This window comes from Coccinella septempunctata, chromosome 4, assembly GCF_907165205.1.
Source record: "Coccinella septempunctata chromosome 4, icCocSept1.1, whole genome shotgun sequence".
In the NCBI taxonomy this organism is placed as follows: Eukaryota; Metazoa; Arthropoda; class Insecta; order Coleoptera; family Coccinellidae; genus Coccinella; species Coccinella septempunctata.
The window spans coordinates 19572516-19600483 of NC_058192.1; the positions used below are offsets into that span (position 1 = coordinate 19572516).

A 27968-nucleotide genomic window follows, 5' to 3' on the forward strand; every position below is an offset into this window, starting at 1 on the left:
CAACAATCGTCGTAAAAATGGTATGAAATGGGAAAATATCATTGCACTTTTTTAACATAACTAACATAAGCACTTTCAAGAAACGTCCTCGATTTTCTACAGTTTTTTTTTCACCCTAAATTGCACCATACAACAATTATGATTCTCTCAAAAGTGATCTGATGCATCTAATCCGATGAACTTGGTACTGAACCATTCAATGAAATTTTGTCGAACCTCTAGAGGTTGTATCTCAGCCATCTTGGATATTTTATATAGACAATTTTTGGTTGAACGACTTATTTCGCTGAGTTCTACCTTCTGTCGAAAAAAAAGCATCACTTTTGAGAACACCCTGTATAATAATGAAGAATTATCACGCCTAAACGGGGAGGCAATGAATAAAATAAAAATACATTATTGTACCGCTGGCATCGTACTCTGCCGCGAACCGAGCGCGTCTCAGACTTCTCAGTTCATCATGCGTCCGACGTTCGCAAAGGCGAATCGGCGTACTGAATTAGGGAAAATATGGGACATATGCTATTGTCTTCGTCTTGGTTTCTATCTGGGGGGGATTGAATCGGATACCGTTTCATGTTGGATGGCGCTGTGGGTAAATAATACCCACTAGAACATGACAACATTGAATAAAGTTCCATCAATTCCAAACGTTCTCCACCGTGGAAAAATGCTATGTTGCTCTGATGAGGCCAAATGAGGCCGAAACCATGGTCAGCATCTGCTTTTCTTCGGTAGAGCGTACTCCATTTGGGGGCCTTGACGATGACAAATTGGCTAGCTCAATTTGGATCGTAACACTTGTCGATATTCATATCGTCGGGTGGTATGCATCTGAATTTATCCGCATTACCCTGTATAATGTTTGCTTAATTTTATTTGCGGCAGATACAGATATTTGTTATTCAACATTAGATAATATAAAAATTTTGATTGAAATTATGATTATGATATACTTTTTCGAGAAGATATACTTTTTCGAGAAGATTCGAGACGACTCAATACAAATCAAATTGTTCTCGAAAAAATTGAATGAATTAGGTACGCTGTGCGAGAATTCGAGGGGTTTTTCATGTAGATTTGTCAACAAGTACAAACAATTATATATGAGTGAAATATACAGTACATGATATATTCAAACCGCGTATTTTGTAATAATGGACCACAAGAGCAGAAAAATTTATCGATGTAATTGTGTAATGTTAATATCAATTTGAGAAACATTTCTACATGTAATACTTATTAACAGATTTCTCTAAAAATTTTGCAATTCCACACTTATCCCTTGTCTTGACTAAACCAATTTCGAATGGAACGGCCCCCAACTTGAAAGACCTTCACCTATTGACCCAAAGTCGCCCAAATACGGTCCTAAAAAACCAGAGTCATAATTCTTCGGGATGGTATCGAAATCATATCACTTTCATCTTCCGCTCTCGATCCGAACGCACTTATACGTTCATCATCCTGAGATCCCCTACGGCTTTTTAGAATGCGCCTCCGAGTACAAATCACGCTTTATTGAAAATTGATTTATCTGGCAGCAAAGGAACCGAACACCGTCCAAATATTTATTCTGCGTCGACGTGTGAATAGCGTTTAACAAATAATCACCTAGTAGCATCATTATCCTGACTATAAAATAGTTCTCACGAAGTCCACTCGAGGCATTCTTCGTCTTTCATGGTCGCGCTGCCGTAACAAAACGAGCAGTAATATAATTCAGCCATACCGGGGCTAAATGGTGTCAGTTTTTGCTGGGAAGCTTTTTTTGATGGTCACAGAGGCGTGCGAGAGGGAGCGAGTAAAAAGAGCTTCCTCTTGAAAATCAAAGATTCAATTCCGGCAAAATTGTCTTGCTTGAATGTCATACAAAGAGAAACTAACAGTTAAATTCTTACTTTCTATACTCCATTCACTTTTATTTTAGCACTCGGTTGGTCATGGAAATTTAACACATTCTACTCTGTATAGTACGGAAATGTGGGATTCTGACAATCGTCAAAATTTTTTTGGGTTTCAAATAAGCGCTATGTTGTCCGTTGTACGTGAAAGTCTCAGTAATTAAATATTTTATCACATTGTCGAATCACTTCGAAAAACATGAAGTCGAAAATATGTGACGAACATAATTGACATTTAAACAAACTGCTTGAAGGCATACTAAATTTAGTTATTTGCATGGAAAGGATAAGAGATCAATATATTTATTTTGGTATGGAGAAAATTGAATTATTGACACACAATACGCAGTAGCTTGAGGAGAGTTAATGTTGGTTATCTTCTTTTATTTGGCTAAATGATGAAGACGTTACATCAGTTGTAGATTCGAAAAAATCAACTCGATGATGAAATGCATCTGATGCAGTGCTAATGAATGGGTATCTCTCGAAGGAATTAACGGATAATTACAAAAATGTTGAATTCTTCAACAAAAATCATTTTGCATCGAAGGAAGTCAAAATAGTTTCAAAACAAGAGGAACTTCAGCTTTAAACAAAAATTTCACTTAAATTAACAATCAACAGGACAACTTGATCGTATTTATGTCTGTTTATTTTTTATACTTTGATATAATAATAATAATCATATATTTATTGATCCATTAAGACATATACAACGAATAGGACTAGGCAAATGAAAAATAGAAAAAATAATTATCTAGAACTTATTCTACGATGACATTAATCGAAAATCCTGTAGTAACTTTTCGCATTCGTTCACCCTTAAATGAAATTCTCAAATGGCACCACCTTTTTGGGTCTCCCAAGAGAAGGAAATTCTTTTTCATCCTCTTCATTCACAATCTTCCTGATTGTAAAAACATTCAGCTAAAATATAAGTTGCTTAAATTCAGATGAAACATTATATAAATTCTCTTACATTGACTATGTGCGCTACCGTCTGATATATTGTAGATGTCAGAATATCAATTATTATCTTCTATTTGAATAAACGGACCTGAATTCAAAATAGCACTTCCTGAAACCCAGTTTTTTCTCTTTTTCAATCACTTTCGGCATTTTTGTAATATTAATTGATATTAGTTGTGGCAACAGCGTTATGACATTAACGACATTTCAGGAGTGCCAACCCTACACCTTTCTAGTTACAAAAACTTGAGAAAATTATTTCATGGCCAACCTAGTGCTAAAATAATGGAGTATAGGTTACTATTTGGACACTCTTCATTATCTTTTTGTTATGTGTTTTCTAATTTTGAGGCATGTGTTCGCATACCATAGCATAAATTTAGCCAGTGAGATTACCGTGTATGATAAACAGGGAAGATTATGATATTTCCATAAATATTCGCCCAAACATTTAATTTTTGGGGCAACTAAGTATGCACTTCACGAAATAATCTTGGATTTTCATCTGACCAATACCGACAGTCATGCCGGTTTATAATGCCGTTAAGGTAAAATTAACAAGATATCGAACATATAGTTTTGATTACCGTTAATCATTTCACTGACCACTATACAAAACTGGAGTTGGCGATCGGAATCATCCTCAATCAGTTCCTGAACCAATCGTATTTCATAATGTGGAAATTATGTTGTTGGATTCTCATGATGGTTGTGCGTGAAACACCAGATACATCGAACAATTTCCTAGTACTAAAGGTCGGATCCATTGCTACATGACCTTAAACAGCCACGTCCCTCGCTTCGTCTCTTTCATGCACCCTTTTTTGTTTCCGACTGAAGCAGTAGCGTCAAATTTTGGCAACCAGTTGCACAACAGAAGCATCGGATACATTATTTCCAGGATTTCGTTAAATAAAGCCGCTGTTAATCGCGCAGAGTCGTTATTTCTGAAAAATAATTTTATCATTTCCTTTTTTTCTACGGAATACACCATTTCAATACTACAAATTCACAATCGCTTTAACAGATTTGTAACGTTCTTAGATAGACTAAGGGTCCTGGGGATGGAAAAAGCAGAAAAGTAGAAATAGACGGGTCCGAGCGATTTTCCACATTTTCATTTTAAAGTCGGAAAATCAAGATGTTAAGTTTTCGTTTCACCAGCCTGTATAAGGAAATAATAGGGAAATTGATGATTGTCGCGAACCACTGTCATTAACGGTTGAATAGGATTTTGATCAAAACTCGGCCACTTGTATCCAATATTTCAAAATTTTATTCAGAAATTACTACCTATAACCAATACATGGACTTCATCCAATTCAGATTTCGGACATTCGAGATCAAATTAATCATCGTAATGCTCTACCGGGTTTCAGATTGTGCTTTATTCAGTAGAAATACGAGCCATTCACATTGTGAACATCAAAGTTGATTGCGGATTAATGTTTCCCTGCCATTAGATAGATTGGCAAAAATTCACTCTAATCAACTAATGCTTCTATAATGTTCTACGGATTTGATGACTTTCACAAGGCTTTCTTTCCATTTTTTGATCGAAAATGGACAAAAGGTTTTATTGTAATTTATCGCGATACCTATTGTGGAACTTTTTGTTTTGTTAATCTCATATTGATTCAATATGCCTTATACGTATATCCATATACGTACGGTCTTCCCAAATATAAAAAATGGCAAAAAAAATATGAAGAAGAATGTAGCATATTATATTCGTATCGCTGAATGTTCTTATCTACATATTGTTCCTGAAACATTTTTGATCGCCTAATATCATAAAACATTTCGTAGTTCAAACTGTTGAGACAAAGTTTAAGTCAAAAATCAAAAGATCTTATTCCATTTGTGTTTTTTATTATACTAACAATTCAATTACAGCATGACACCTTCTCTAGTCTCTCTTGTTTCGTTTATCAGAATAAACTCCTACATCATGTGATTCAGCAGCATTTCTTTCAATGGGTCGTTTGATGTCAAAAATGTATGCCAACAAGCACACCTTCAAGAAGATTCAACGCTCCAACCATTTTTCTGAAAAATGGTCCTGGCAAATTTCATAAAAGAATAACTATGTGCCAGCAAAACTATGGAATAGCCAGGCGATGAGGTGTTCCATATACAGGATATATCTCGGGAGATATCAATGTACACATTATACTCTTACCAGAGGCAGCTCTCAGAGTACCATTTGGGGGTCAAGTTGAGTTTTCTGAAATGCTATTCTATTTATCTCATGACTATCATTGTCGTAGTCATAGTCACACAGGATGACAATTTGAAAACTTGCCAGTGCAATTATGTTACGACAAGGATGATTTCAGAGAAAATGCCGGAACAGAGCAATTTCTATTTTTAGGGGGACATATTTTGAGCAGAATTGTAAGCCGAAATCTCCTCAACCCTAGGTATAGGAGCTAACACACCTAAATTCTTAATAGGTAATAGGGGGTGAGCTATACCTCAATTGAAAGATCCCTTGACCCTCTACATCTCTACATCCTTGAAGTAGTTACAGGGGCTGACAATTTGAAAACTTGTCAGGCCAATTATGTCTTGACAAGAAGGTAGGTTTTCAGAGAAAATGCCGGAACACGTCAATTTTTATTCGGAGGGGGACATGTTTCTAGCAGAATTGTAAGCCAAATTCTCCTCAATCTTAGGTGTATGGGTTGTCACCCCTAAATTCTTAATAGGGAATAGAGGGGAGCTATACCTCAATTGGAAGCAAATAGTATTATGTAGAGGGACATATTGTCTTCCAATTGAGGTTTAGCTTACCCTCTATTCCTTATGAAAATCCTAGGTTTGAGGAGAATTCGGCTTAAAATTTTGCTCAAAATATGTCCCCCTCCCTTCAAAAATTGACCTTCTTTGAAAACATCCTTATTGAGAAATCATTTGCCTGGCAAGTTCTCAAATTGTCACCTCCTGTAACTACTTCAAGGAATCAATAAAAATTTGCAAACCATAGTATTCATGTAGAAAGATAAATGATCTTTCAATTGAGGTAAATCTCACCCCTATTTCCTATTAAGAATTTAGGGGTGAAAGCCTCTACACCTAGGGTTGTGGAGATTTCGGCTTACAATTATGTTCAAAATATGTCCCCCTCCGAATAAAAATTGACCTGTTCCGGTATTTTCTCTGAAAACATCCTTGTCGCGACATAATTGGCAAATTTTTAAATTGTCACCCCGTATGTTGAATTGATGCGGCCGATACTTGATGAAAATTCCTAATTCAACTTGAAAAAGATCACACGATTTTCACGAAATGGGTTTTTAAACGACGGCACGTGTTTCACTATCTCAATAGAGTCTTCAGGAGGGTGAAGGTAAACTTAGTAGTTATCCATTTTGTGAAAATCATATTTTAACGTCACTAGTTAATTTTGTGTGAGTTTTTGAGGTCACTGTCAATGTTAAGATAACTGTCAATCAGATAACTAGTGAATTTCTAGATATTAATCCATCCTCATCCAGTATCCTCCCACTAATAAGTCACTACTTGAAATTCCGAACACTACTATGGTATCAACTACAGTTAGGTTAAATGCCTGTAAACAAGAACACCAAATAGTACGCCATCGTCGACGGGTAAACTCAAGGTTATTGGGATTTTCTCTTTCCAAGCAGGCCTCATCAACTGAAATTACTAGTTATCGGTTCATTAAGTTTATCTAAAGGATTAACTTTCCTTGAATGGATCTCAGAAACCGGGCATTAAAAGGTAAAAATGATAAAGTTTTTGATATTGACGATGATGCATAAATAGACCCTCAATACCCTAATATGTAGCCCATTTTGTTCATAAACTAAAGAAGGAAAATATCTTGAAAACTCTGAGGCAAGAGAATGAAGAAGGTTATAAAGATTCAAGTTTCCGTATATGTAACCAACCATAGATATAGTAATTGTTAGATAGATCCTCATTTTGACTCATTTATACAATAATATTTCATACTCTTCTTTTCCTGTTTATCCCCTGATGATCTTAACTCAACAATCAGTTCAGTGGCATCCAGAAATGACGGTGGAAAATTCCGGGTTTAAAATGCCATGAATAATGCATAGTTTGAGCCTGTTACTCATTACTCCGCTTTAGTGCACGCTCCGTCATGAGAGACGACGTGTAATAAGCCCTCGTTTTTAAATTCTCCGACCTTATAAACATTCCGATGCCATTTTCAGATCGTCATTTCAATGTAAAAATGCAATGCGAGCTTCGAAATGGTTTCCTGGTAAACGCGCTAGAATTGTGTGGGTTATTCGCGTAGCAAATCCGAAGACAGAGAGAGAGAGACATTTCTTGTTGTTATGTAGTATATATAGATCTATACTGATGAATAAAACTGGAGTGTCTGTTTGTGATGTTCCAATAGGTATCCATCTTTACCTCCACATAATCTAAGCCTAATAAACTCCTGTCTGAAATTTTGTCTGTCTGTCTGTTTGTTCTTTCGCACGCCCGAGAAAGTCGATTATAGTATAATGATTCATTTAAATATCAACCCTCCAAAACAAGGTAGGTATATATAGATTGTGTCCTCCAGTTGAATGCTCACTTATGGAAAAATAAAAGTATTCTTCATATTTTTTGGTATGTATATGTAATTTCTCTGGTAAAGTAAACGGCTTTTAAACCTTTTGTAGATACCTTCTTGAGAACATTTTGAGGTGCTTCTAAGAGAATGATCTGAAGAGAACCCAATATTTTATCAACAAAAAATCATTAATTTCAACTTGCGACTTCGAAAAATCAAACAGGGGTACTCGATACCCGACAACTAAGTTAGTTGACTATTTTAGTAGAACGAAGGAACCAACACTGAAAAAAGAAAAAGAAAAATAATCGCTTAGCGTACTTCGACGTCGTTAATAAATCCAGGTAATATAATTTTGAGCTATAATAAAAACCACTTTCATAAAATAAATTCCATTACTTCGAAATCGTAATGTTTCATTTAAAAAAGACCCACAATTAAACAAACTTGAAAGCGTCTCCATCAACAACTCAGCTCCAACTGATGCAACAGGTCTCATATTCCTCATATTCCTATGAATTTTAACGAGAGACTTTATTCGTTTGATGGTTGTAAACAGACTACTACCACATACATACACAGACGTTTCTCAAACATAGGAGTGACATTAAGATTTCCAGCTTCTTTGTGTCCTAATTGACGAATTATGGTTATTTGTTCTTTATTCCACTGCGAGATATTTTCCCATGGAAATAACGTTCCCACATCTGATTCGAAATGGACGTGTTGCGTGTTTTTAAATTGTTCATTGTGAAATACTTGAATTCGATTTCTGAGAATCTGACGTTCTTTCGGTATGCAGAGCCGAAATATACTCTTGTGGATTTCAAGATGGGACCCGCTTCTATGAGGAATTCTTCATTGGCGATACTGTGTGAATGTGGTTCATAAAACGAAAAATTCAACCAAGACTCTTCCCTCTCCCTAAAGGTTCTATGGAAAGTGTCTCCCTCGGTGTCTTCCAAAATAATGTTGAATCCTCTGGATGAACAGTTTCTAAATGTACTCACATTGCAAAATGTGTTTCCACCTAAATTGATCTACACTAATCTTTTTATCAAGAGAAGAATCGTCTATATTTATTGTGGACGAAATTGCAGTATTATCGATATTATTGTTTAGCGGCGTCCGTGAATAGCTCCTTCCTGGAAGGAAATACAATTTTCTAAAGGGAACTATGCAATATATGACAATGACAATGCCTACTTTTTGATAAACGAACACGGTTATCCTGTTGCGTAGCAACGTTTTGATTAGTGTTTAACTAATTCATCTTGTCAGTTACAGTTCACTGGAAATTAACATTGCATTTAGCAAGTGATTTTTTTATATTATGCGGTCAGAAGAATTTGAGCAAGCTGTTGCCCATATATCCAGAATTGTAACAGATTATCTCGATGGGATGAACATCCATCCAGACTGGCCTCCATGTAGACCCGATCTTAACCCAATTGATCATGTGTGGGGCATGTTAGGGAGGCTTATTCGCAACCGTCAATCTAAAACCATTTCATCTTCCAGAGCTTCTTGAAGTATAGGAAAACGTTCCACAACAGGCAATTGCCAATTGTTTTGGGAGCTTACCTCGCCGCATGGAAGCAGTGATGAGACTACGTGGAGGCAATACTAAATATTAGAATATAAGAATGTGTTTTTTTCCATAATTCTAATATGGTTTATGTAATAATTGGCATAGTTTGGTTTGAATAATCGTATTCCCTTTCAGGAAGGAGCTATTGACGTGACGTAAACAGGAAAATGTTAAGAGAAGATCAGCCTTTAAACACTCATTGAAAGACCCATCATTGCGTCACTTATTACATCCACAGGGTGTTCAGAAATGTAGAGGTAATAGCAACTTTCAGTTCTACCCTGTATATCATCAAATTGAATTGAATTCTTGCCTACTCGACATCAGTTGATAAACTAGATGAGAGAGGCTATCTACAAATAGACCACAAAAAGGATCAAAATCGATGAGCACCTCAAAAAGTTATTTTAAAATGAATTTGGTGAAAAAATTTTTTGGTCCAGGAGTGTAATTCATTCATTCATAGCTGTATCCCGTTACCAGGAATAAATATACAAAAAGACAAAAAAACGGTGCGAACAGACTTATAATTTCTTAGGGCTAATTGCGACTGTGTGCCTCCTGCGACTGAAGAGACCTAACCGTGACCTACAGATCCTTCCACACTCCAGGTATGGATGGTCACCAACCAGATCTGGCCGCTGCTGTATCCTTCTCGAGTCTCCATTATAACTGTGTACCAAAGACCTCCACTGTGACCTGTCTAATGCTAGTTGTTCTCAGTTATGATTGGCAATAACTAATTTTAGGGATTGATGTAGTATATCCTTAAACCGCTTATACTGGCCTCCTGGTTTCTGGGCTCCCTCTGTGAATTCGCCATACAGAGCTATTTGTGGAGTCTTGTGTCTTGCATGCTCAGGATGTGGCCGCTCCATCTGAGTCGGGACCTCGTTACTTGAGTCTCAATTGCTGTTCAACTCGCGCGTTGCAAGACCTCTGCATTCGAAACTTTGTGGAACCATATGATGTGCATTATTTGTCTCAAATGACGCTGTTGCGTTTGGTCAAGCTGCTCAATATGTTGCCAGTAGGGAGTCCAGCTTTTGCTTCCGTAAAGAAGCGTTGGGAGGACCACTGCTTTGTAAACAGCTGTATTGGTTTTCAGATTGAGGTCGTGATTTTGAAACACTCTGTCCTTTAGCTTCCAGAATGCCCGTGATGCCGAATCGATACGGTTGTGTATTTCCGTATCTAGGTTAGCCCTAGTATTCATGAAGCTTCCCAAGTATTTGAACTGCTCGACCTGTTCTAGAGTTTCATTCTCCAGGCTGATATCTTTTTGAAGGCTTTCTGGCGGACTTACCATCATTTTGGTTTTGTCGATATTGAGTCTAAGGCCTAAAGCTTCGTATATATGTTTATAGATGTCCAACATTATCTGTAGATCCTCTGAGCTGTTAGCGATAAGTGCGCAGTCGTCTGCATATGAAGTTGCGTAATAAACTTTGTACGGGTTTTTGCTCTGAGGCGTTTCAGGTCAAATAGGTCTCCATCAAATCTGAATCTTATTCCAACACCTCTTACAGGCATACATACCCATGTTAGCAATTATGAGACAGCTATTGCGAAATTATTGAACAGTAAAGGCGCTAACACGCAGCCTTGTTTTATTCCAGAGTTGGTTAAGAAATGATCGGTTGTAGAGCCATTGTGCTGTATTCTAGCGGTGTTGTTGGGATGGAGGCTTCTACACACTGCTAAGAATTTTTCGGGTACTCCAAGGCGTCCCATGATTTTCCATAGCGCTCTCCGATTCACAGAATCGAAAGTCAGGAGTGTATAATACCAGGAGTATACTTCATTCACCAATTGAAATGGTGGATAAAATCCATTTTGCAATACGAAACACTCATAATTATTTGAATATCCGATGTAATCAAATATTCGAATGCATTCCGACCCATAAGCTTGCATCCCTCAGGCATTCTCTTTCCTAAATCCTGTCATACTATTTACGTCATACAGTTTTCTTCGAAGGAATGATTTTCACTCGTCATACAGGACAACCGGCCCACTCCCACTTTCAGAATCGAATAAAAATGATCCGACATCAGCGCCATAAATCTTGCAGTCGCGAGATAATGAGACTGATAACTCATTTGTTGCATCGGTTAATTGGTAATTATCTCCTTAAATAGTCGACCGCGTACGTCGAGGGCCCATTGTCGTCGTACCCAATTTGTGTCCCATTCCGGAACGGAAACAATGGTGGACTGATCGTGTTCACCGAACGCTTCCTTACATGGCGGCTACGCGATTCGCGAAGATTGTCTTGCTCGAACGCGACTTGATATATCGGCGGACAGACGGCGATGTGCTTTTGGCGCCGAAGGTTTTCACCGAGGCTTTGTAATGAGGTTCATTATGTGCGACAGCGAAAGCTTGAGGTAGAGGGTCAACGAAAAATTAGCTATTTTGCATAAGAGCTTATCACCCCTGAAGAGTCTCGATGTATGTAAGGAAATAAATTCTCCCTTTTTCTTCAAAATATCAACTGAAAACAATTTGGTTCTTCGAGAGGAAATATAGCCGGTCAGCAATCGGCGAAACGCGTTGTTCGATCCCAAGCCCGGGACGTTTTGCCCATAAAGGTTTCAAGAACGAAAATGGACAAAATTTATCTTCTTCGTAATTTTTATTTTAGGCGACTCGCGGGGGTCGGTTTGAGACGTATAAGGCTTACAGTAGGTACCTCTACGGATACGGCGTTTTTCGAACGGGCTTCGCCCTCTTTCGGTCGGAGCCCTAGGCTTTACTACACCTCTTTTTTCACCCGTCTATGTTCACATAACTGGCACTTGTGTATTTCAATTTTAAATTCTATTTCGAAAAAGGTTCCTCTTTCTAAAAAGGAATAATTACAAGGGGAAAATGACAGACTCTGAATAGAATTTCGATATATTCAAACAACAGCAATCCATTTGCATTGTTAAATATAAAATATTATTGGGGAATCATGAATTAGGATATTATATTCTGATGGATGTTATAACCAGTTTATACTAACATTTCAAGGGAGGTAGCTATGAAGACAGCCCTTGAAGTATAGGTACAGGGACAATGGCCTGATAGTTTACAGTTTTGGGAGCACTTGAGGTCTCACTCCTCATGGTTGAGGATGGTAATGCATACCATCTCCATAGAGGGGACTGTCCGACACCAGCTTTTTCTCTGATGAATCCTACAGAGTAATTGTTCCTGATAGAGATCTGAGGTCTATACCAAACAGGCTTCTTGTGCTTGAAGGTCATACATGTTCACCGATGGCTCTGTGATAACCACAGGGACAGGTTATATATTTTGGGACCCCTTGTCTGCACGCTAGAGAATATTCGCAGCAGAAACACCGGAAAACACATATATGTATAGGTAACTTAGAATATAGAATAACAGGAAGGAGCATATTGCTCATTTCAATTTGACCGGAATAGAGGAGAAATATGGCCGACATATATTTCCGTTTCAACAGTGACGTGGGACAATAAAGTTTCCAAAAAACTAACTTCAATAGACAGTTGATTCTGATTAATCAAAAAAATTAGTAAAGCACTGACGTAAAGTCAGAAGCTTCTTCACGCTCGTTCAAATTAATAATCAAAGCGGAAATTCACCCCGCCTAACACTGCTTGGCTATATACTTAATGGATTTAAGGTCTATGACTTAATATCACCTACGCTCATGGAGTGTTATTGTCATGAAATTCAGAAACTCATAATTAATACCTGATATTCAGCTTAAAAAATCACCTACCTATGAATTATCCACGCTAAAATATCCAAAATCCTTATTTCCAGCAAATTTCAAGAATCCAAATTACCGAAATTAAGTTAAATCATCACTTTGTTCATTTGGCCACAGATAACAGAATCATTTGACTTCCAAGTCTGCCACTTTTCAAATCAGAACTTGGAAGACCAATATGGCCGTTTCCGTCGCACAGCTCCCCTCACATTTATTCGAAAAAGCTCCTTCCTGATATTCTATGTTCTAAGATAGGTAATGATAGGTACCTATATGCTGAAATATTCAGTGAATCCTGAAATCACTTTCTCGGGAAAAAGTGAACTCCTACTCAGTAGACGAATGTAGGATGTCGTATACATATCAGGAACTTCTTTATTATTAGAAGGATAGATAGAAAATTTTCCTCTGAACGGAGAAAGGAAAGTAGTCTCAGGCAGTCAAGGCTTCAAAATAGGAGATCGCTTTCTGAGTCTGAAATTAAGAAACTCCTGGTTTTTGTGAGGAAACAGCTGGTGACTGGCGCAATGACTGGCGCAATGACTGGCCACCTTTTCAATAAAATTTCAAAGAAGATGTGACTCAATTGTTGTTTCTTGTGCCGCTGTTATAGAAGCAATGATGAAACTGTTGAATATATTCTGTGCACACCTAAAGTAACCTTACAGACCTTGGAAACCCAACACCAATCACTATTCCAACGGCAAGAGGGACTCCTCTCTATCGACTTGTGGCATTTTTGTCGGCGTGTCTCAGCATTTGAGTCTTCTCAATTGCATGCGGATGAACAAAGAGTCACAGTCTCAGTTTAGCAAGGAAGAGTCACCACACGTAGAAGGAGAAGGGCTCTGATGTTCTTAGCAATCTTAGCATACCTTTTGTTAGACATGTACCTGCTTAATTAATTAGCAAAGGTCTAACACATTTGTATATTCGCACTTTTAAAGCGTAAAGCAAATATTGTTGAGGCTTTGCTATTTTGTGATGCCGTTTGTTGGGTTGCCACTGCTGTATATTGCCCAATGTGATGAAAGCTTTTAATCTGTTCTATCGGTTTATTATCTATTGCAACTTCTCATCTGAACTGTTTTGTGGAAAATGTTGTGCTATTAGTAAATACTTATTTTCATTTTTATTTTATGCAGCTTTGATTAAACTTATACAGGGTGTATTTGAAAGTGAGACTTTTTTTCAACAGAAGGAAAACTGGTCAAAATGAAGCGTTTCACCAAAAATCACCTATCCAAATTTTCAAAATGACAAAGTTGACAAATAAATTGAAAATGATTACTGAAATAGATCCTAATACGACCCTAGACCGTTTGTTAGCTGAATTATCGCAAAGCAGTGGGAAAAACTTATCTCCTGATTCGACCAAGTGGTTTCGTTTAGGTTTGGGATATTGGCTCGTTCGATATTTAAGTGGTAATTAATATGGAAACTTGATATTACTGAATTGTTCTCATTATTTCTTAGTAACTTACACGATTTTATGAAATGGATCATTTACAACCAACTGAAAGAAAATACACAAAGTGTAAAAGGAGACAAGTGTAAAAAATAGAATACTACTTCAAAATCTCACCAACAAAATTCGTCTAAATTATTCACGAATTTTTTCAATTGTGAAAAAAGAATTTGACGCCCATTGGGGCATCAAATTCTTTTTGTTCGAACATTCCAACAATCGTCGTAAAATAGTGTGATATGGGGAAGCATCATAGCACTTTTTCAACATAACTAACATAAGCACTTTCAAGAAACTACCTCGATTTTCTACATTTTTTTTCACCCTAGATTCCACGATACAATGAGGATGATTCTTTCAAAAGTGACCTGATGCATCTAATCCGATGAACTTGGTACTGAACCAATCATTGTCGAGGCATATGTTTATGTTTTGTTTCGTTTTTGCGATGCCGTTCCACAATCCCGTACTTGAAATTCAATGAAATTTTGTCGAACTTCTAGGGGTTGTATCTCAGCCATCTTGGATATTTTATATAAACAATATTTGGTTGAACGACGTATTTTGATCAGTTCTACATTCTGTAAAAAAAAGCCTCACCTTTGAAAACACGCTCTATATTCGTCTCTGTAAAACGTCTTTCGTTTCTTCGAGAATCGTTACATCGTGAGATGAACACACCATGCTGATCGGTTTGTTCATTGCGGGTGTTTTTTAGTTATTATATATGTTTAATTTTATTTCAATTTTCATATCAATAATTTCGATCCTTATGAGTGATAAGTATCACAGACAACAGCAATAAATTGTTCATGATGATTTCGGACAAGACGTCAAATCTAGGGATCGATCTCCATCACTTCCACGATCTTGGCAACGCGCATACTATTCATCATAGCCGCGAACTGGGACACGTTTCGCTTTGATTTCGCCGACGCCACTCAATCCGAACGGAAATCCATTCTAGATGCATTCCAATTATCCGTATCAATCACGGGCAGACCATAAATCGTCAGTATCGGTTTCGAATCTCGAGAAAATCGCTAGCGTCGGTCGAGATGATCTATGCCGCCATAAAATAATTGTCGGAATTCGAGATAAGAGGAGTGTATGTGGTCGTTGGTAGTAGAGTGTCTTTGTTGGTTTGCTAGGCAGTGATTTGAAGCCGCGTTACAACTGACGAGTGGTCGGATAGACGATGAAAAAATGCGGTATGTTACCTCGGGTGAGACTCGGCAATTTGCAGGTGTAATACGGGACTAGTATTTTTCCGCAAATTCCTCTTGTTTGAGGCTAATGGAAGAAGACATTTGGTAGCAACATCTTTGATACGAGGAGAGATATGAATTTCTTTGTACAGCAAATACCAAGGATCACAATGTCAAATAGGGACATGAGTCGTTTTGACGGGATATTGAGCAAAAAGAAAAAAATATACGAGGAATACGAGGATGTAATTGATATCTAGTTAGCCTAGACCAGTTCCATGCATAAAAAAAATATTGCGTTACCATAGCAACGAACAACAACTCATTAGAAGTGTCAGTGTGAAGTTTGAGGTCAAAAAAGCAAACCAGAGTTACGCAATAAATTAAAAGAAAGAAGATGACCACCGAAATTGTGAAAATCGAAAAATTGGAGTATCGAGCCTTCATCAAGCACATTTATTTAAAAGGGTTAAGAGGTAAGCAGATTTACGAAGATATGTTTAATACCCTTGGTGATCAATGTCCTTCGTATGCGACCGTGAAAAATTGGACTGCAAGCTTCAAAAGAGGTAAATTTTCCATTGAAGATGATGACCGAACGGGAAGGCCAGTTTTTGTGTCAATCCCCGAAAATATTGATGCAGTTCATGACATGATTTTATCAAACCGTCGAATTGGGCTAAAACGGATATCTGAAGCACTGAATGTTTCATACGAACGCGTTCATCATATAGTTCACGTCAATTTGGACATGAGAAAAACTGCTCCAAAATGGATCCCCAAATGTTTGAATGATGACCAAAAGCGTGCAAGGGTAGAAGCATTGTGTTCGATCTGTGCTCGATTTGAAAACAATGTTGACTTCTTAAAACGAATTGTTACTATGGATGAGAATTGGTTACATTTCTACGATCCAAAAACAAAGCAATAATCGATAGAATGGCGACACTCTGGTTCTCCAAGACCTAAGAAGTTTAATGTCCAAAAATCTGCTAAAAAACTTCTTGCTTCAGTTTTTTGGGATTGCCAAGAAGTAATCATGATTGATTTTTTGGATACGGGTAGAACAATAATCGGAGATTACTATTCGACATTACTGACTACTCAACGGAAAAAAATTAAAGAGAAAAAACGCGGAAAGCTATCAAAAGATGTTTTGTTTTTGTAGGACAACGCACACAAATCTCATGCTGCAATGCAAAAAATTCGTGATTTGGGGTTTGAATTACTAGAACACCCCCCACCACCAGATTTGGCTCCATCCGACTATTATCTCTTTCGTTAACTGAAAAAAAATTTAAAAGGTCGTAAATTTTCTTCTAACGAGGAAGTAATAAAAGCTGTGGAGGTCTGGTTCGCAGAGCAAGAAGAAACATGTTTTTTGGAAGGTCTTGAGTCGTTGCAGGATCGCTGTAATAAATGTATCCAATTAAAAGGAGAATATGTTGAATAATGAAATGTTTTGATATTGGAATTTTGTTTGGTTCTATAGAACCAAACTTACTATAGTAAGCTAAGAATTTTTCAACATATCGTCGTATAACCACTCAACGGCAAAAAAACTCGGTCGCGAAAAAATTTTGCTGAAGTTCGCTGACTGAGAACTTTCGTTATTTTTTTTCGATTTCAAATGTTTCTAGGACAAATTGTAGATAAACTCAATTATCAAACAAATATCACATAACAAATAACAAGTCAACTCCCATCTACTACGGTATTTGAAAGCGATTTTTTATTATGCGCAGATATATGCGCATCGGCCTGTCAGGTCAACAAAACAAAAAACAAAACGGAATATCTAACAGAGGTTTTTGAAGAAAGCACAGCTATTTATTATGAAAATATGAACGTGATACTTGTTAAGAGGAGTTTATATACCACGGGACTTTCTCGCCATCCGTATAAGGCGTAATAAGGGGGAAAGACTACCAGAATGTGGGGTGTTGCCGGAACACTTGAACGATAAGTAAATGTTACGGATATTACAATAGTTTCCACTGTCGTCGAAAAGATGGCAGCACTTCATGAACGTCTTTTTTCAATTTCACCAGGATACGAATTATAGCCAATGGCGAGACTTTTCGAGATATTTCTTCATGTGGAAATTCATAGAAGAGATAATTGCACCTCGGAAAATTAATAACATGAATGGATATTTGTTCTCCAATGAAAAAAAAAATTTTTTTCGTTTGACGAATAAAAAATTTCTGACTTTCCGAAGTGACGAACTGATTGAATTGAATTATAATGTAAACCCCATATAAATTAGTGGTTTCTGACGTAAGATATTGATTTTCTCTTTTTGAACTGACCACTATAACGGTGAAGACCCCTCTTAAGTGATAAGTGTTATTTGATGCGGCATAAATCTTATTGACTTATTCAGGTTGGATATTTCTGACAAATAATTTACATTCCTGATGCCCAGGTTATTACCATCATCTATACTGCAGTGAAAATGTACTCTTTCATAAAATAACCTCTTGAAAAAACTGACCCTCATGTTGATTGAAACCGACGCCGACGTTTGAGACCCTCCGAAAAAATAACATCCAAGCCCACCACGGAATCCAAACGAGAAACCGAAGAAAATAAATAAACAAAACATACGTCGGCGTCCTTACCTCTTAAGAGGAAAGGCACATTCCCGGACTATAAACCATGTAAAACATCTATCTATTTCGAGAGATACCAAAGGGTCCCAAATCGATTCCCACCTCGGATATTTACGTGTTTTTTCAACCTAACAACCCCTGTCCGATTCTAGTGGCGATAAATCGTTCGCCCTCAACTACGCCGCTGACGGACGAACTCCTGGTGAAACGGTCGTGATGACAGCTCGATAAACAAAAATGTTTAACCCGTCGTTTCGGCTTGTTTCCCGGGGAATTGTAAACCGAGACCGATCGAGTCCTTCTGCGGGGACGACTTAAAAGGAGGACCACATGTTGAAATGTTTGAAAAGTGGGCAATTGAAACTCTCAACTGGTGAACAGGATATATAAATGGTGTTCCGAGAGACAGTTATTTCTGAAGATACAGAGTTTCATGTCATAAACTTGAGATTTTCTCAGCCAAATTACAATTTTACTGATAATGTGATAATATGCTGAAACCTGAAACTCCATCGATATAATCAGTAACACTGAACAAGTGACCGAATAATGAATTTCATCTCAGGTTCTCGAATTCAAACGTGATCTTGAAAATTTCACGTGATTAATGGAACGCAATAAATATTTAGGCGAGTGCAAATCGCACATGAACACTTCTTCTGTTGTAAAAGACCTAACTCATATATCAAGACAGCGATCGTGATCTGCTTGAGTGAATTTGACATTGACTTTACGAAGAAGATTGTGTTAAATTGATATTATTAACAATCTAATTTGGATGGAGAAATCAACAAAATAACTTTTTTTTCTTTACTTTTGAACTCTGGAACAAAATCAATTAAAAAATTGAAATAAATGATTTGCTCCTGCGTAAATTCTTGCACTGATTTGTCAGGAGCAAATCAAGTAGAAAAAATGGTTGCCTGGCAATGAACTGAAACAAGGAATTTTGAAATTATGATTATATATAGTAACGTTTCGGAGTCTACATAGACAACGTTTGTTTCAATTTTTTAATTGATTTTGTTCCAGAGATTGGGAGTGAAAACCCTAAATAGTTTCAGAAAATGCAGAATCCTCCCAGAATGAATTTCAATCGATATCTAAAAGAACTCATACAGTTCCTCATTTATTATTTCCTACACCAGCCGAATTACCTTTCCAAAACTGGAAGCATAGTAAAATTTATACAATTCATCACAACAAGTCCGAATTTTATGACTTCAAACTTGCGGCTTTCACACTCCCTTCCAGAGGGACATCCACTTATCCAAGAAATCCCAGATATAAAGAAGATTGACCTCTTTTGGAGTCCTTTTCGGATTTTCGGCCTCATGGTGATGGTCGGATCCTGTTTCTCCTACTATCCACATGTTCTTCTGCATTTCCCATGTACGTACTCATAATTCTTTAGATATTTTCTACCAATTGAAGGTTTCTCAAATTCTCTGGTAGTTTCTTCGGTATCAGGTCTATAGATGAAATGTCAATAGGGATGTTCTTGATATGTTTTATTGCTTCCTAGTTGGTTTTCTTTATTTCGAAATATTTTTGATAGTAGATTGGCATTATTTGGAATCGCCACGTCGCGTCACAGATACTCTGTTCCTGTTCTGCAAAACCAATTCTTTTTTGTTCTATGAGAACCGAGCGATTCCTGAAGAGCTTTTGATAAGTCATTTCACCACTGAAAATCTGGATGGTAACTGTAATACGGAAATTTTAATCACTATAGAAGTTGGTAGTTCATTGCCAATACTTGGTGTGAAATCTTCACCATGACATCATGTCTGTACCGGGATGTATTGATATCTAGTTAGCTTAGACCAGTTCCATGCATAAACATTTTTTTTGCGTTACCATAGCAACGAACAATAACTCATAGAAGTGTCAGTGTGTGAAGTTTGAGGTCAAAAAAGTAAACTAGAGTTACGGAACAAATTGAAAGAAAGAAGATGTCCACCGAAATTGTGAAAATCGAAAAATTGGAGTATCGAGCCATCATTAAGTATTTTAGGTGAAATGGTTAAGAGGTAAGCAGATTTACGAAGATATCCTTAACACACTTGGTGATCAATGTCCTTCGTATGCGACCGAGAAAAATTGAACTGCAAGCTTCAAAAGAGTAATCATGATTGATTTTTTGGATAGGGGTAGAACAATAACCGGAGATTACTATTCGACATTACTGACCACTCTACGGGAAAAAATTAAAGAGAAAAGACGCGAAAAATCTATTCAAAGGTGTTTTTGCAGGAAAACGCACCTGCACACGAATCTCATGTTGCCATGCAAAAAATTCATGATTTAGGGTTTGAATCACTAGAATACCCCCCTTATTCACCAGATTTGGCTCCATCCGACTATCATCTCTTTCACGAGGAGGTAATAAAAGCTGCGGAGGTCTTGTTTGCAGAGCAAGAAAAAACATTTTTTTTGAAAGGTCTAGAGACGTTGCAGGTTCGCTGTAATAAATGTATCCAATTAAGAGGAGAATATGTTGAAAAATAAAATATTTTGACATTGAAATTTTGTTTGGTTCTATAGTAGGCTAAGAATTTTTCAATATATCCTCACTTCAAACATCTGTTGAAAGCTTCGAAATATCAGTGAGCTCATAATGCATACTTGGGGAAAGGGGGACTCAAAAACGTGATTATTCATTGTTCATGCCATTTGAAAAAAATGAAGTTGATAGATACCTACTTTCGATTTTCTGATCATCCTGGATAAAATACGGAAAATGAATTTCATGATATTATATTTTGTAGTTCTCCGTACTTATAATTTGGGACATTTCAAAATACATCTGAAAATGCCCAATTTCAAATGAAGGATAGTCCAAACCATACTTTTTATTCCTCAGATAATTCCATTATCTGCTATCTGCATAACGTGCTATTTCAATATCGAATTCCAACTACTTACTTATAGATAAAATTCTTATATTCTTCTCTAAAAGAAAATATGTGTGAATTTAGACTTTTTTAGTTGCAGCCTTGTCAGCTCAAGATATCAACGGTAGAATGGTATAATCTGAATTGATTTTATTGAAACTTTACCGATTTTTGATTCATGTTGGCCGACAATACAGTTTCTTATGTTGGAGTGTTGAATTCGTGTTATTTTTATTATTTTTCATTGTTTCTGTATTAATTTGTTCGTTGAATATCTTGTACGTGTGATTAAATAAATGAGGTATTTTACAGTGTTTTTGTGAATGCATATCCCGTCAATATGTTCTACTACTAACGATTTTCGAAATCTGTTCATCGACGTAACAGAGAAAGTAGCTCGGGAAACATTGTCGCTATAAACGTCGTGAATAGCGAAAACAGATAATATATAGCCTGCTAGAGCTATAACGTTTACTCGTGAACAACAAAGGCGTTTCAAGGCGGAACATCCATCCAACACCAATTTGGTGTAAATTAGTCTGTCCTCTATGGCTAATTCGTTCCGTTGCCAGAGTGCATCCCTGGAATAATATTCTCTCAGTAAAGTGCCTTTATGGTCTGCAAGACGTGAAGACCGATGAAACAGCCGACGAGTGCACTATATTAGTGTGAGAAACTGATTAGGCGTCACCACTAATCTCAGTTTCATTAACTCCGCTTAATGGACCCCTTATTGCATTATTCAACATAATCGGGCGATATCCATCATAGCGCCCGCTAAGTACAGCAGATCTCGGCTACGGCCGTCACGATTCACTCGGGGAGATCTCAGCCTTGTTGAAGATGTGCGGTTGGCAGGGATGTGGCTCGCCTTTTGGGAATGACGGCATACACGGATCTTTGGCCGCAGGAGGACTCAATTCGGTCAGAGTTGGATATCCTTCGAGAATCGTGGAGGTTGGAATAGCCTTGTTGATGTGCTCCAGCCTCCATCCAGTGGCGTCTATTGCGTATTCATCATGGGTCGGCTGATAGCTCATTCGTGTTTCTAGTCCACAAGAAGCAATCAATTTAATTATCTGGTTCTAGGCCATATTTCTCACGTCAATAAAAATAATTATTTTATCACTCTGTTGATTACAATCAACGCACGCAATAAAAAAAAACAGGGATTGTATATCCTACATACTTTCGCATTTAGGAATGCGAAGTACCGATGATCTTGCGTTTGGAGCTAAGCTGTCTAACAACTCATCTGGATAATTGTGTGGTCGACTGTTTACGAGGATGTATTGATATCTAGTTAGCCTAGACCAGTTCCATGCATAAAAAAATATTCAGGTTGAGAACTATTCAGAGGCTGACTATAGGAATATCGAAAACCGTTAAAAATAAAGTGTGGCTTAAACTACAGAAAAGTAGTACACCAGTATAATCACTACATAGGATTATGACTACACAACTAATTTCGTGTATTTATCTCCAAAAACAAATGAGTTATTAAGAAAAAATGATAATCTTGATTTTCAGTTTTTTCGAGATATCTCAGGAACCATCAGAGATATTTGGGAACTGTTTACACCCACCCACTCATCATTGAATAACGCAACTTTTTCGTAATTTAAGCTACCCTGTATTTCTAACGGTTTTCTATATCCCTGTAGTCTTCCTCTAAAGTTCTAACCCTGTATAATAAAATAATAATATCTGCTTTAAAAAGAGGAGCGGGATTCATTTCTGCTTCGTAACTGTTATGAGATATGAGGTCCTTTCGTTTGCATAAGAAGTGTAGCACTTTTCTACACTCGATTTTAGTATTCGTTTGCTGATTGAATTTACACAAGTGTAGAGGAGGTGTACTTTATCTACATCTCCTTTTGACGATGTGTAGATAAACTACACTTCCTCTATACTGGTATAAATCAAATCGAGTGAAGAAAAGTGCTACACTTTTTATGCAAACGAAAGGACCTTATGTCACCTGGGAAGTGTCAGGTGTCAGTGTGAAGTTTGAGGTGACAAAAGTAAGCCAGAGTTCCGCAGTAAATTAAAATAAAGAAGATGTCCACCGAAATTGTGGAAATCGAAAAATTGGAGTATCGAGCCATCATCAAGTACCTGTATTTAAAAGGAGAGGTAAGCAGATTTACGAAGATAAATAGCTTAATACCCTTGGTGATAAATGTCCTTCGCATGCGACCGTGATAAATTGGACTGCAAGCTTCAAAAGAGGTAAATTTTCCATTGAAGATGATGACCGATCCTCGCGGCCAGTTTCTGTGTCAGTGTCCAAAAATATCGATGCAGTTCATGATATGATTTTATCAGACCGTCGAATTGGGCTAGAACGAATGTCTGAAGCACTGAATATTTCATACGAACGCGTTCATCATATAGTTCACGTTAATTTGGACATGAGGAAAAATTGATGCAAAATGGATCCCCAAATTTTTTAATGTTGACCAGAAGCGTGCAAGGGTAGAAGCATCGCGTTCGATCTCGATTTGAAAACGATTCTTAAACTGAACTGTAACTATGGATGAGACTTGGGTACATTTCTACGAACCAGAAACAAAGCAACAATCGATGGAATGGCGACACTCTGGTTCTCCAAGACCTAAGAAGTTTCGTGTCCAAAAATCTGCTGGAAAAGTTCTTGGTTGATTGAGTCATCACGAGATAAGTTTTTTCCTGTCGCTTTGCGATACTTCAGATCAAAAATGATTAAGGGTCGTATTCAGATCTATTTCAGTAATTATCTTGAAAATTTTCTTCAACCTCTACATTTTGAATGTTTTGTAAAGTGATTTTTGGTGAAGCGCTTTATTTTGACCAATTCTATCTTCTGGTAAAAAAGCCCCAGTACTTAATACATCCTGTACAGTCTAAGGGCCTCGAACTAAAAACACCGAATGTTAAGTTAGCTTGTAAAAACTTTTTAACACATGATCTTCTCAACACACTTGTATATAAATTATTGAATCGGTATATTATTTACCAATATTAATATAAGGCGAAGAAATTCTGCAAAATATGGCTGGCTATTTTGCTTGAGCTCGATTATACTATGTATGTTATATATAAATACTACTACTAACGTCATTTGATGTTTTTCCAAATTAGTAAATTCAGATAGACCGAAAATGTTACATGTTGAAAAAATATTTCTTCGTATTTTGGATCTCTCCAAAGTTAATTCGAACAATCGTTCTTCATAAAATATGCAATCAGCTCTGGAACAGTCACCGAAGAACTAAGTGGACTCCAGGACATCGCTCTTGTAATGAGTTAAATTTTTTACTCCGTCTGAGTACGATAGCAGTCGAGTAAGATTTCCGAGAGAAATTTTCAGTTCCTGAAGTCGTTAGTTGAACTCGTGAAGGTGATTTATACATCACACTGAGATGCAATTACAGCTGGATTTATCACCAGATCTTTATAACGCTCGAGTTTCGCAACCTCCACTACTCGATAAAAATTCGCTTAATTACCTTTAGCGAACTGCTCACCAGTTTCGCCAACATATTTCGATACTATATGCCATATGGCAACAGTGGTAGTTTCGATGTAATTCTATATCCTCTTACCTGTTTCAGATCTATGGTTATCGTGACGTACTCGAACTCTGGGCCATAGAACAATGCCGGACTCTGCCACCACCTATTCGAACCATCAATAGCGAAATGGATGGAGTGTCTCTTTCCGCTATCCGGGCTGAAGTTATCGCAGATTCCGCATCTACCTTTAGCCCCCTCGGCCATTCTGCAGAACTCCTCGCGCCCACCTTCTCCACACGTGGCGTTGACGCTGATGACAGCTTTAGTTGCCAGGTTGAACACAGAAGGCCATAGACCTGAGTCTTGTGTGGCGTTGCGTCGTACATGGTTGCTGAGTCTGACATTCCTCAAAAACTTTTGTCCTGAAACCAAAAGAAGTTTTCTCGTTTATTGAAAGTTTTATGAAATGAAAAATGAGGACACAAATTCATAAGAAATGGATGAATCTTTCGAATCAACCACCATGAAATAATAGAAGTATAATATTCGACTCAAAAGTCGAAAAATAAGAGAATTGCTCTGCAGGAATCTTCCGGGACTAGAACATTTCAAGAAGTTCCTTGGGAACCCAAACATCTGAAAAGTCTCTTAACAAGAGTATGCTACACCTCTTTACTGGATTCCTCAGCAAGCACCTAATGAAAATGGGTTCAGTAGAAACTAACGGGTGCAGATTATGTGAGGAGGTGGATGAAACTCCTGATCACCTGGTGACAGAATGCCTCGACATGCATTCTAACAAACGCAAAATTGCTTTGAACCAGGAACTTGCATAAGCGAGGATATAACCTCCTTGAAGCAATTCTAGATATTGGAGTTCGTGAGAACGGCGAGCTGTAGATGACATAGCGACGAAAACAGCTCTGATAAGGGACACAATAGATCTTGAGGTTACAGGGCAATGCAGCACCGTTTAACACTGCCGGATCTGCCAAAAAGTATTAGGTATATTGTATGGAATCTTCTAGAAGAAGATATGAGAATTAATTTAGTATGCTTTGCCGCCTATGTGGAACCACCGAGTCTTTCAGCCTGTTGAAATTCAAAATCAATTATCCTACCAATGCTTCCATGCGGTAACAATTCATTTTCAGTTGATTTTTCGCTATCAATATGGTGAATGCACGTTTCCATGTTGAAGGATCGTGCAGCTGGAGAAATACCTACCTATAATGGTCGAGGATATAACAACAGCGTAATAATACGAACATAATGCTACAAAATATCGTATATCCCTCATTACCATACGAGCATTTTACGATTCCATCATTCTAACCACCCTGGCTGCTTTGTAGAACCAACTGCCAGTGAAAGAAACAGCCTCGCATGCATCATTTTTATATGAGGTATTTGGATGCCGACAAAGTGGCTTTATGCATGGTTAATAAGTCATAAAACTAATTTTCCTCGCCGAGAATGGGTTTATGGGTTAAGGGGCACCACCGTATCAACTATTCATCAAGACCAACAGGTAAATTTCCTGCTTTTCCAACTGATCGCACCGGATTTCATGCCCTTGAAGGAAAGTTTGAGTTGATCGTGGAACGCCAGCGGGCCCGATAGGCTTTTAATTTTTTTTTAAGAGCGCTTATCGGGAATTATTAGTTTCGAGTGGATAGAAGGAGTTTTATCGGCCGGAACAACGGCTTTTTATGCTGCTTCTCACACTTATTACACAGCTAGCTTTTCGATAACAGAAGATGAAGTGAATTATCACGTGTTCTCCTTGCGAACCATGAAACTTTTTGAAGGTAGGGGGAATCTTTTAATTCGGTCTGTTTCGAATCCTTGTTCTATATCACATAAATTTCATTGAAATAAACGACGAATATGACATAATGCATTGAAACAACCACATATACAAAAAAGTGAGTTTTCAGAAACTGACCATTAACGACTCCTTGAAGTTAAATCATAAGAGGTATGAAAAAATATAAAAATAAGAAATTCATTCCTTCATAACCCTCGCTTATATAAAAAAAATGTTACGATCTGAATCGAACAAGTAAACAACCATCAGTATCAACAGAAATACCATTTCGTCGAAAATGATGAGTCTCATTTGACCTAGTCAAGCAACACAACTGATACCTCGACGAAACGATATTAAATTACTGTGGCCTTTTGACAGTACTACCAGCATTATACACGGCTGGTTTGTAATTCAAGGTGACCTTCTTAATTTTAGTTATTTGATTTCAAAATATGTATCTCTTTTCACACATTCATGGCAGTTACGAGGAGCCTAGCTCCAGCAATTGGTTTCATTATCCTCCATCTGGGTAGGAAATCTTATTTTAACTCTCTGATTAGAATGCTCTATACTTTGCTTCCATACATATCTGTTATATTGTATTCTCGATCGATAAGCCATTGGTAATGGAATTGTCGTTGTTAATTAATATACCTACCAATAAAATAATCACCTCAACTAACAACTATTTTTTATCAAAATTGAAATGAACTAACTTCTCAGATACCCCTTATTCAGGGTGTCCGCGCCATGGGACAGCGGTCGATTACTCTAATTCTATTACCTTTAGAAAAAAGAGTTTGAAATGAAACTTTCCTCTTTTTAAGTAGAGCATCTCCTAAAATTATTGAGAACTATACAAACAGTTTCGTTTCTTCTGCACAGCTATCAACTTCGTTATTTTAAATGGAACACCCTATATATTTTTACATTTTTCAATTCCTTGTTAAATTTGAATATAAGTTTGATGACATAACTAAATCTAAATTCTCAACGGTTTTCGAGAAATTTGACTTTTTACTAATATATTGACAGTTTGAGGTACTTACATAAAGGACTATAGCTTCGTCCCTATTCTATGTAATTGATTCAAATTTAGACTGTGTCTAGTAAATAAATGTTACACTAAAAATTTTCTTTGTGAATAACCATATTATATAAAGGGTCCACAAAAACGTAGATCCATTAGAAAAACAGAAATTCGTCAAAATCTTCATTTTTTCAAATGGCAACCCATATCTTTTTCTGTTCATAATTTGAAACAACTAAAAGCGAACAAAAAATTTTTAAATAATGACAGAAAAAAAATATGGGTTGCCATTTAAAAAAAGTTTTATTTCAAACTCTTTTTTGTAAAGTTAATAGAATTAGAGTTATCGACCGCTGCCCCATGGCGAGGACACCGTGTATATAGACAATAGCGACTTCAACATTAATTTTTATTTAACGGTGGTTATAATATCTATGAGATTATACTGATTATGCTTGTACAGGGTGGGCAAATTTCGATGTTTTAGCACTACAGCTTTTAAACCAAAGGAGATAGACAAAATCTGATACCCCAACACCATTCTCGTTCTCTTTTTCTGAGAAACTAACAATAGTAGTAGTCATTTTTGGCCATTTTCTTTTGTTTTCGAGTTATAAGCAAAAAGTAGAAAAATGGCGATATCGAAATAAATTTATATCTCCGCTAATAT

At 37.1% G+C, this 27968-nt stretch overlaps 1 protein-coding gene across 1 annotated transcript in view; it reads right to left on the minus strand.

Annotated features, from left to right (window-relative positions):
- The window catches only part of LOC123310875 (laminin subunit alpha-1), a 301873-nt gene that overhangs the window by 180382 nt on the left and 93523 nt on the right, over positions 1–27968 (minus strand). The window contains exon 2 of the mRNA XM_044894560.1: positions 24546–24877. Coding sequence (XP_044750495.1) covers positions 24546–24877 — 332 coding nt within the window. The remainder of the gene's footprint in view (positions 1–24545; positions 24878–27968) is intronic.